The sequence below is a fragment of the Triturus cristatus genome, chromosome 4_1 (assembly GCF_964204655.1).
Source record: "Triturus cristatus chromosome 4_1, aTriCri1.1, whole genome shotgun sequence".
Taxonomy (NCBI): domain Eukaryota; kingdom Metazoa; phylum Chordata; class Amphibia; order Caudata; family Salamandridae; genus Triturus; species Triturus cristatus.
In genome coordinates, this window is record NC_140585.1 from 93871385 (window position 1) to 93883923 (window position 12539).

General features: G+C 41.0%; 1 protein-coding gene across 5 annotated transcripts in view; it reads left to right on the forward strand.

Annotated features, from left to right (window-relative positions):
- LOC146839636 (uncharacterized) overlaps positions 1-12539 on the forward strand; it is a 376335-nt gene that overhangs the window by 213411 nt on the left and 150385 nt on the right. For 4 of the 5 annotated variants that reach the window (XM_085650366.1, XM_085650365.1, XM_085650370.1 and 1 more), the window contains exon 4: positions 8915-8971. The exons of the other annotated variant lie outside the window; for it this stretch is intronic. In XM_085650366.1, coding sequence (XP_085506492.1) covers positions 8915-8971 — 57 coding nt within the window. The remainder of the gene's footprint in view (positions 1-8914; positions 8972-12539) is intronic. 5 annotated transcript variants of the gene reach the window in all.

Sequence of the window (12539 nt, forward strand, 5' to 3'; positions counted from 1 at the left end):
AAGAATTAATATAGTTTTCCTTAGTAAAAATTATTCACAATTTTTGTAAGTATATATATATTAGCACTTAGCACTATACTTATTTTGGCACTTTGCACTATCAACATGCAGTTATGGAATTTGTGTTGACAAAATAGCCAAATACATTTTAGCAAAACTTCGGAAGCACCAGCACTTTGTTTTTTATCGAGATAAAAAACTGCTAAAGGTATTTAAACACGGACGTTGTCCTTTTCTATTTTTAGAAAATCAGTGATATTCATTGTTTTAATCTTATTTGTTATGATGAGATTTTTAAACATAGCTGGTTTCTTCGAAAATGGACTTACCATTATGTGTCCGTTTATAAATTAATGTGTTCCGCAAAAATGTATTTGCTCAATGCTTAGTAACATCACTGCTGATGACGTCACATATTACATCATTCATGACATGATCAGTGACATCACTGATGATATAACTGCTGACATCTCAAATGACATTACTGATGACATCACTGATGACATCATCCATGTGAAAATCTGATGCACCTCCTCACACCTGAATATAACCTTTGATACGCCCACTCTAAAATACAGACTGCCATTTCCGAAAAAATAGACGCATCAATACCAGTTACTAAATATGCACTGACTGATTCCTAGGTCTACGCACACATCCTCTCATTCGCCCATACAGTCACTCATACATGCAGTCCCTCATCAATGCACTCATACACCTATAAAAACACTCACACACTGCCACATATCCAGAGTTACTCACACACCTAGTCAGTCATGCAAAGAATAAATCATAGTTCCATTTACTCACCTATGCAGTTATACAGACACAACCTCACTTATTCATACAGATACTAACACATAATTACTCTCTTATAGAATCACTGATACAAATACAAACGCATCCATGCAGCCAATCTCACAATTACTGACTCTCATATATAGTTATTTATATACACCACCACTCACATATACTGCCTTTTACATATGGAGTTACTTGCACATGTACCACTGAGACATCCATTCACTCACCAACACACCCATACACACACTCATCCACCCATACAGCATTATCCACATGCACACTTGAACCCATACACCCAGTGAACCAACCACTCCCACATCTATGCACAGAGCCACACACCTCCCACCCACCCACACACACACACCGGCCACCATACAAATACTCAGGCAACCAATCAATAACCCATATAGACACTCATGCAGCTACTCACCAACCCATGCAGCAGCTTACACAACAACAGACAGACTGATACAGACTTTCACACAGTTTAGTCACTAACCCATGCATTCAGTAAAACACATTTCATTGCTCACTTATACACGTACCTACTAAATCCTCCATACAGACACTTATACACCCACTCATTCCTCAATACAGCTTGGCATATATATAAAACAAAATTAAACTTTACAGAAACACACAGTCACTGGATGATGTCATCAGTGATGTCATTTGAGATGTCATCAGATGTCATCAGTTATGTCACTGACCATGTCATGAATGATGTAATATGTGACATCATCAGCAGTGCATTGCGGGGGCGCGAGTTATACTTAGCTGAACTAACTATAACGCCGAAATTTCTATGGTTTTGTACGAGTGAAATGTCCAACTAACTATAACGTTCCTGAAACCTATGTTTTTTTCAGATAGTTGTTATGTTTTTTTAAATGCTAATTTCTAACTATAGCGAGACTGAAACCTATGGTTTTTTCAGTGAATATATACATATATATATATAGATATAGTCATTACATCATCTCTGATCCGCCTGAGTCTGACTCCACGTATGGTGTCCAACTCCGTACCAAAATGCAATACATCAGCCGGTAGTAGTACAAATTTGTTATTGAACAATTAGAAGGGAAAGATTGAGCCATTTTTAATGTAGACTAGATTTGTTTTTTGCAAATATTGCATTATCATAGAGACTGGTCGTTTCCAAGAGTTTGAGAAGTATAATCATTCAGATAGGCCTTTTCATTGCTGGTACACCACTTTACTCGACCTCTTTGCCTCTGCACTGGACTGAAGCCCTGCCAGTAGAAACCACTCAGTTGCAGATTTGGGGGCTGATGCTTCTGGTCTTGTTGTTGTTGGTGTTCTTGTTGTTGGTTTTGGCTGCTGTAAGCCAACTACATTACCCTCAGGCCCTGAACTTGAAGGCTGACTACTAGACTTGTGCCCTGGAGAAGGGCCTCTAATTATCTGCTGTTCTTTTACTAGCTCACTGCTTGCTCAGCTATCCATGTTTTGTATTTTCCAACATCCCGAATCAAGAATTGTGGCACAGATGTAATGTTTGGAGGACACAATGTCTCCTTGAAACCTTGTATTAGCAGACAAGCGAAGTATTACGCTCTCCACCAAGTCATACGAATCTTTTTTTCCTCCACACCTGTGTACATTGCAGACACCTACTTTAGCTGTTCCTGATGCATGTGCAACAATGGGATAGCTTGGCTCAGGGTCTGTCGGGCATTTGACTAGGCCCCATTGGTCCATCTCAATAATCTCCTCTTTGCATGACATATTCATTGATAGGTATGCACTGCTCAAACAGGCATTCAAGATGCAATGAGTGCAGGTTCTTCAGCAGGTGGACAGTAAATTACTTACTCAGTCTTCTTTTTTCAGAAAGTCTTGTATAATGATATTGATGCAGTGCGCCAAACACAGGACCCTGAAAAAATCACCAACGCCATGGCCTTAACTATTTTACTGACATTGTCTGTGGAAACAAATCCAATATTAATCCCTCTTGTTCATAGCCATTCACAGACCTTGTTATTAAACTCTTCCAAAATGTTTGCAGCTGTATGAGATTTCTCCATTGGGAATATTGCTACTGTCAATACCTGCAGATATGTTTTCTCTAGCCCCCACTAAAGATATCCATTGTGCAGTGAATGCCATGGAATCATTCACTTGGCAACTGGTCCACATGTCTGTTGTCAGGGGGATCTTGTGGACAGCACTCTGCTGCAAAGCTAGTTCAAGCAATTCAGGCACATCAGGATGCAGCGCTTGAACAGCAACTCTGGCAAAATAGGACGGGCTGGGAACCTTTAATTTCTACTGCTGCCACAAATTCATGAAAATCCACCCCTTCAACAAAAGTAAAAGGAAGGAGTTCCAGCACTAACATTTTAGCCAGCTTTGCATTGTACGAACGTGCCATTGGATGGTTGTGTTCTTAGTGCTCCTCTGGCCTAAACATGGCAGGAATAGTAGCCTGAATTGTTTCTTTCCCGTGCCCCTGATGCAGGTGACTTTTTGAGAGCAGATAGTGGTAGGCTCAATGTTTTCAGCAGGGCAGTCGCTGTCTTCTGTTGCCTTGGTGTCTTGACCTGAGTCTTGTGCAATTGCGATGTTGTTGATGTGAGCAATACTAATGCACTGCTGGGGAGAGAGTCGCTTTGCGTAATAAAGATGTCTTTCTCTTCTTCACTTTCTACCATCATCAGATCGGATTTGTATTCCTTGCTCATCCTGCTTACACCTCCTTCACCAACAACACTTGCAGTTTTTTGGCAATGGATCATATGGTGGTTTCCCAAATGGGTTATTTGGCCCCCGGTATCATAGTTTGTACTAAGCTTACCCCGACTAACAAGTGGTCCACAAAGAGAGCATATGACAATGTTTGCCTCCTTCTGACTAACCGAAAAGAAGTCCCAAACTCGGGAGCTCAACTTTCTGACGCTGGTGCCAATGCCAATGTCGGCTGAACTGGTGGTAAGTGGGCATTTTGACGTTTGACTCTCTGCAGTAACTACTTCTACTGAGGTGGTTCTGGATGTAGGTCGCTGCCGGGACTTTGCTAATATGGCAGCTGATGGTTGTTGGATTTGTGGTACTACTGCCATATCCCTCTAGGAAGTTGGGATGAGGTAACAACGGTCTACACTGGGGCTGGTCTAACATCCATGATGACTGGCTTGTCATCATCCTCCTCTTCTACATCTGCCTCCATAACTCTAAGGCATTCTGGAAACTTGCTTTTCCCCAGCCTCATCTGAGTCGTCTTGTGGCACTCGCAGACTGAGGCGGAATCCAAGTGGGGTCTGGATCATCAGAAGGGGGCCTTGAAGAAGAAGATGATGCACTACTAACCCTCCTTTTTCTGGCCGGAGATCTTGAAGACAATGGATCTTCTGGAGCAGATTCTCTAATTCCTAAGCATGAAGCTTCATCTCTTGAAGTGCTTCTACTTCAGAAGGAACTAATATTGGCGGCTGTGGCTGTTGTTTCTGTTATTGCACACTTGTCTGAGTTTCATGCAACAATTGGGTACTACTTTGCGATTGAGATAAGTCAATGTCAACATCACTGCTTGTCGGGGTTGCCATGATTAGACTGGTTGCCTCTGTGATAGACATGGGCTTGGGCCTAGATTGGGTGGGTCCACTGATGTGGGGCTGCTACTCTCAGCTTGCTCCCCAGAGGCCAGTGTGGCAGGCACAGTTTTTTGTTTTCCCAAAAACATCTGGGGTGACATACCAGTGGTGGTAAGCTCATTCTTCTTGTCACTGACCACTTTCTTGGTTGCAGTTTTAGCACCTTTCTTTGGGGCTATCTTGAAGCTGTCAGTTAGCAGTGGCACTTAGCTTCACAAATTGAAGAGATTTCTGATGTGTGGATCACTCACGAGTCACGCTGAACACAGGCCTTCTTTCTGGCAGTACTGTGGGTGATGTGTTGTCCTTTGTTGTCTTGTTGTGCACCTAAAAGAAAAAAAGCTAGAAGGACATCAGCAAAACGTGGCATTGTTGCCATTCAATTAGTAGTACAAACAAAAACAATACCATTTAGTGTGATCACTGCTGTTACTCCCTTAATTAACAATACAGTGTATATCTAGAGCAAGCAAAAACAACAACATACAGATGAAACTGTTTGCTTTATGTGCGTCATGTGACGTCACTCATGTGTGATGTGGCACTCAAGGAGGAGCAGATGACATGACAATGGAAGAAATAATCTCTACACAATGAATGCTGTTTGCACCTATAGCAGACAAGGGGTAGATTGATGCAAGATGTAGTGGAAATTGGCATTAACAACATTTTTTACAAAACAAATTATACAACAAATTAAAAACAGTTGAAAAAATATACTGACTGACTGATAAAATAGAATTTACCAATTAAGTTAAAAAAATGAAACATTTTAATAAAAAAAATTAAATATAACTGAAGTCAAATATATAATAATAAGTTATTATTAAACTGCTATCTCTTGGGGCTTTACCTTGCTGTGCTCATGGGTGGAACTTTAAGGATGGAACGTTGGTAGCAGTTTATTCTGGAATGTGGGTTGAAATGTTATTTTTTGGAGGGAGGCAGTTATGCTGCCGGCTGCCCTACTGGTTGTACCATTCCAACATGTATTAAACTTTACTCTTGTACCCTCCGGCTCCTATCTTACCTGAAAAAGTGCATCTTTCCACTATCTCATTGCTCAACGATCCATGCAGCCTATGGCAAAGGGCTGAATTTAGTTGGCTGCCAACCAGTGTCACATTGTCATACAAAACAACACTGAGCAGGAAGGCATTAATTGGGAACAAAGAGAAGACATGCAGGCCTATAGGGAATGTACATTGGCTAGATCCACACAATGGCTACCAGCCACATGGGCAAACACTCACAACAAGAAGCAGGAGGCCTAGAAAACAAAGAACACATGCAAGCCTATGGCAAAAGCAGTACAGTGGCTGCCTACACAAAATGGCCATCAGCAACATATTCACAACAGCAACAACCAGCAAGAAGACATGGGCACAACAAAGAAGACATGCAGGCATATGGCAAAAGCACACAGGCTGGATCCACAAAATTGCCACCAGCCGCATGGTCACACAACAAGAAGCAGGAGGCCTAGAACTAAAAACGCATGCAGGCCTATGGCAAAAGCACACTGGCTGCCTACACAAAATGAACACAAGCCACATGGTCACACAACAAGAAGCAGGAGGCCTAGAACAAAGTAGATCCTGCGTGTTCAGGATCACGTTCAGCAGAAAATATCTGAAAAATCTCACTGTGGCATGCAGCCAGCTAACAAATCTTGTGATGCCCGCGAACTGCCCTAAAAATGTTGTTAGTGTTCGCAAGTGCCTCGAAAATCACTCCCGTGTGCACAAAATGCCATTTCGAGCGCGCAGATCAAAAATAAAACTCTGCTCCATTGGAGAGTGTGGAGTTTAATGGTAACTCTGCGTTCTCCGCAGAATGCAGAGTTGACAAATTCCAGAAACTCATCGAACGGAACGGAGTTTTACGCACAGGATTAGTCTGGATACATAAATTGGCCAGCCCAGCAAGAGATTGGGTATGACTCCTACGTCCCTTTGCTAAGAGGGGGGTAATAGAGGTCCCTATGCATCCTTAAAGATTGCTTCAGCCCTCACTGGGTTGCTGGTGGCATCTGACACAGCCCAAATCAAGTAGCACGCTGGTCCAAAAAGGGGCCCACTGCTGTAACTCATTACAGGCCCATTGCCCAAGTGCCTACCTAGGGTATACATGCTCAGTACCAATGTTTGTGAGGGCATCTTACAGCTTTGTTTGGGACAATCATTGTGAGACAATCCCAGCCATGTAAACTGTATATGTATGAAATCATTGAGGACCCCACCTCCCTAGCTTGGTTCACGGTGAGTCCGAGGTTTGCGAATGAGTCAATGGCAACAGGTAGCTGTATGACTTACTACTGATTTATTCCATGACAGTGTCTGTTTTGGATGGTATTGAGAAGGTAGAGCAGCGGCAGGATAGGTAGGATGGGTTCCATGTCCGCAGAGGATGAGTAGAGGTGAGTTTCTTCCTTTATAGCCAGCCCTCCCTTTCTGCCATCTCAGATGCCATGGTTGGATCACTACGCTTCTGCTTGCTGTGAGGCAACTCGTAATTGAGCAGGTGGTTTCCCTTGCGGTCCAAGCCTCACTCATCCTAATTTGACTGCCCAGCAACCGCAGTGCTCTGAGACCACAGTCAGCAGTCCTCACACAGCCAAAACACCCAACTCGTAATAGGGTGGTCAGACCGCCGAGCTCACCGCGGTTGCATCGCCACCACTGGCACGGCTGTCCATGGACCGCCAAACTCGTACTCAGCCCATTAGTATAAAAAATAAACCCACCAATTTAACTAAAAAAATAAACATTGGAGAGACATAATATTTTGGAAATGGAATGCAAAAAGCCTCTCAAATTCACCAGAAAAAAACAATGGTTACAGGGATGTAATAGGCTCACAATTCACTCATACAAAACAATTAAAATACAAGTTGTAGTTACCTGAGCTAACTATAACTTATACCCCCGCAATGCATTGCTGATGACCTCACATATTACATAACTCATGACATCTCAAATGGCATCACTGATGGCATCATCCACTAAACCACTCACACACCCACTGACACCCCCCTACAACCTCTCATACACCCACTCACACAACCACTCACACAACCACTCACATACCCAGTGACAGACCCATACAACTACTGATACAGAGCTACTCGCTCAACCAAATAGCCAATCACCCACCCACTCACTCAACTATACACACACTGACACACCCACTAACGCAACTAATTACAGACCCATTCACACATCTGTACAACCACTTACTCACCCATGCACTCACTCGTTCAAACACTCACCAAGACACTATGGGCTTGATTCACAAAGGACCGCCTCATTCGTGGCGGAGGCCCCGCAGTCAAGAGAGAGTCTTCGCACTTGGGGCAGAATCTCCTCCATGAGGATTATCATGGCGGGGATTCTGCCTGAGTGCAAAGAATCCCCCATGACTGCAGGGCCTCTGCCATGAGTGCAGAGGCCCTATGTGAATTAGGGCCTGACTCTTCCATACAGCCCACCAACTTACTTAACCAAACACCGACTCAAACACCCAAACTGCCACCTATTCAACCATTCATACTGACTGTCAAGATCGTTCAACACAGGAGCAGAATGACGATAATTTACAATGCACCTCATAGAAACCCCCATCATCAATTTTCACAGAATGACAGGAGTACTCCAAGGGGGAAAGGTAATGTGGACAAGAAGAGTCTGCCTGATCCTCTCTTTTTTTTCTTTCTTGTGGTTCCGCCCTATCATCTGGCTTGCACAACCTTGCAGTTATTTCATTTTGCTTAATGTTGTTGTTTAGAGGTAAACTGTAAAGGAAACATAGCATAACATATATTCAAGTATCACCATATATTTACCTCACATTGACTTCATGTATTATGGGCCTTATTACGATTATGGCGGTCCTCAGAAATGCTATACTCGCAGTTGCCATTTGACCACCACCACCACTGCAGATCTGCCTTCAGTATTCTGAGTGTGGCAGTACGACCACAGGACCACCTCATCCGTCTGGATCCAGGATCCTATGGCATTCATGCAGTAGAAAAAGGCAGGAATATACCCGAACAGGGTCCCCAGCTGCTTCTGGGCATGGGTATGCATGTGCGGGCACTTGTTGTGCTCCCCTGAAACTGCACCCCTGTTACTGTATGGTGTGGCGTGCATGCTACCTCATTCAGGAATGTGCTGCAGGTGCTATCATGGCAGCAGTCTGCTGTTAAGGCTCTCCTATGAGCCTTACACAGCCACCGCCATGAGCCCTGGATTACACTTATATTCTGGTAGGCGGGCGCACATCGGGCTTGGTAGTCTTCCTGTCGGCATGGCAGTGGTGGGCCAAAAGGAGGACCGCCAGACTCATAATAAGGCCCAATATGTGTCTGTGCACGACTACACACCCAGAGTGGATGAGAATTGTGCCTCTCTTCTATTTTCATGTATTGCCACAATATGTGTAATGTGCAATATCGTAGAATATATCTTCTTTTCTTTGAATTTCAGGAATTAAGGAGAAATACCATTCTAGAGGAAATTCTCTGAACTCGACTGAACAATCAGGTAAGTCACTGTTCTGGGTTATTAGCTAGTGAGACCTTTTCTTCACACGTTTACATTTGCAGAGTATAACAATGAAAATACTGAATTTTTTAAAGAAATATTGTTAAATAGATACACTTAGCTTGCTGTGCGAAGGCTGTAGAATTTGTTTGCTGGGTGCCTAAGAGTCTGAGTTGTGTCCACCAATGCGTCTATCCTTTCCAGTCTCTGAGGAGAGCTTGAGGATGCACTGGAACACTAGCCTAAATACAGGCAACTGCTGAGTAGAGACACTAATCGCTAGACTCAAACGATGCCAAGTGAAAACAGGAGTGAAACGGATGTATGACGTTACAACGCATACTATTACAACACATACCATGACAATGCATTTTTTACAACGCAAACACTGTTACAACGCATTATTTTACAACGAATACTGTTACAACGCAAAAGTAAATAAATTACTTAAAAGTGCATTTACAACGAAAACAATTACTACGCATACCATTACAACGCCAAAATAAATATTTTTTTTTTTAAAAGTACAATAAAATCTGGCACGGGATGCAGGGAAATTAGGGGTTTTTGGGTGGGGAAGTGTATTAAAATGTGGAGCAAAACTGAACGTAAATTAACGTAAATGCATTACAAAAGTAATACTCAAGTATTAAAATCATTACTCGAGTACTAAAATTAATGCTCGAGTATAACAATTAATACTCTTATTACCAAAAAAAATCTGATGTAACAAATTTCAAAGTTTTACACAAATAACGAATAATTATACAACAGTTCATATACATGCAAATCATGATTTTATCACAAAATAAGTAAACGGATTAAAACACAAAACACATACACATAGTCGCCATTTTAACCATCCCACTTCTAAAACTTGTCCTACAACACTTTCTATGAAAACAATACCAAAATACATGTTCCAAAATGGATGCCAAAACGGAACAAATAAGTGAAAACAACACATCTTTTCATGCTTTTTTAAATTATCATTTTCCACAGTAAATAAAAGTATACTAAAAAACGCAGTTTTAAAAAAAATTTATAATGACACTGACTAAAACTTATAAATACCTGCAAGACACCATTTTACAATCAGTTGATTATCAACTACCAGAGAGACCAGACACAAAAACCTGACTCTCTGACTCCTACACTGAGAGAACACTGCAATCCATTGGAGAAGCATTCTTTCTTTCCTACTACAAGTAAGTTACTATTATATTTAAACACCATGTTTTCTCATAAATCATGTTTCCTATCCATCCAGACAGTGCAGCAAATATAATTTTAATATTTTTTAAAATGTACTCTAACCATTTTTTTTTTGTTAAGTAACTTTAATATTTACGAACTTTTAAATTCTATTTTTTTTACCTAAAACAGGAATTTGTTTTTCTATCAAAACCAACATATCGTTTGCAAAATTTATTTTCAACACAAGCTACACGACTCACCTTTCTTAATGTGAAGGTAAATTAATTAATACTTCTTATAATTTTAATTTTGTAAATAAAAACATTAACTTTACCAGTAGGACAAGTGTTGGATGGTGTAGGGGTAACAGTTAATTTTTTGTACTCCAGGAAGGTGCATCATTAGGCAAAGTGTGGGATGGTGCAGGGGGAACAATTACTAATGTAACTCCAGGAAGGTGCAGCAGTAGGGAAAGTGTGGGATAGTGTATGTTGAACAATTGGTATTCTTACTACCGGTAAGTTGCAGGAGTAGGGAAATTGTAGGATGGTGTAGGGGTAACAATTACTATTCAAACTCCAGGAAGGTGCAGCAGTAGGGAAATTGTAGGATGGTGTAGGGGTAACAATTACTATTCTAACTCCAGGTAGGTGCAGCATTAGGGAAAGTTTGGGATGGTGTAGGAGTAACAATTACTATTCTAACTCCAGGAAGGTGGAGCTGTAGGGAAAGTGATGGATGGTGTAGGGGTATCCATGACTATTGTAACTCCAGGAAGGTGCAGCAGTATGGAAAGTGTAGGATTGTTTAGTGGTTGAAATTAATATTATAACTCAAGATAGGTGCAGCACCAGGGAATGTGTGATATGTGATGTAGTTAGACTTAAATAAAATGTCACATTTACACAGAAGTTTTCAAATTTTGCAATTTTCTCCCACATTGTCAAAGTTGATCATTTCTTAATTGTTTTTTCTTTCTTTTTCTCAGATAAATCTTTGCAACTTTGTCGAAAAAGTCAAAAAACTGTTGACCAAACACCCAAAAACTCCAGCCAGCAGGCAAAAACCATAGCAGAAGCAAAACCAAGATAAAAACACCAAAAACAAAAGGTATTTTAAATAAACACCGTTATAAATCCAACAATATAATAGTCAAACCTTTTATTTAATACTTTAAATAAGCTCACACAATAAAGAAAATATGGGTTGTAGTAGGAATAATAATTACTATTTTAACTCAAGGAAAGTGCATCAGTAGGGAAAGTGAAAGATTGTGTAGGGGTAAAAATTAATATTCTAACTCCAGGAAGGTGCAGCAGTAGGGAAAGTGTGGGATGGTGTAGGGGTAACAATTACTATTCTAACTCCAGGTAGGTGCAGCAGTAGGGAAAGTGTGGGATGCTGTAGGGGTAACAATTACTATTCTAACTCCAGGTAGGTGCAGCATTATGGAAAGTGTGGGATGTAGATTGTGTAGGGGTAAAAATTACTATTCTAACTCCAGGAAGGCGCAGCAGTAGGGAAAGTGTGGGATGGTGTAGGGGTAACATTTTCTATTCTAACTCCAGGTAGGTGCAGCAGTAGGGAAAGTGTGGGATGCTGTAGGGGTAACAATTACTATTCTAACTCCAGGTAGGTGCAGCAGTAGGGAAAGTGTGGGATGGTGTAGTGGCACCAATTACTATTCTATCTCCAGTTATGTGCAGCAGCAGAGAAAGTGTTTAAATGTGGTGGGGTTAACAAATATTAATGTAACTCAAGATAGGTGCAGCATCAGGGAATGTGTGATATGTGATGTAGTTAGACTTAAATAAAATGTCAAATATACACAGATGTTTTCACTTTTTGCAATTTTTAAAAACATTGACAAAGTTTTCCATTTGTGAATTGTTTTTTCTTTCTGTTTCTCAGATAAATCTTAGCTACTTTATATAAAAATTCGAAAAAAAGAAGACCAGACAGCCAAACACTCCAGCCATCAGGCAAAAACCATACCAGAAGCAACACCAAGAAAAAAACTCAAAAAGAAAAAGGTATTTTTAATAAACACTCTTATAAATCCAAAAATCTTATGGACTAACCTTTTTTTAAAATAATTAAAATAAGCTGCCACAATACATAAACTATGGGTTGTAGTAGGAATATCAATTACTATTCTAACTCCAAGTAGGTACAGCAGTAGGGAAACTGTGGGATGGTGTAGGGGTAAAAATTACTATTCTAACTCCAGAAAGGTGCAACAGTAGGGAAAGTGTGGGATGGTTTATGGGTAACAATTACTATTCTAACTCCAGGAAGGTGCAGCAGTAGGGAAAGCGTGGTATTGTGGGGTGGTGACAATTACTATTCTAACTCCAGGAAGGTGCAGCAG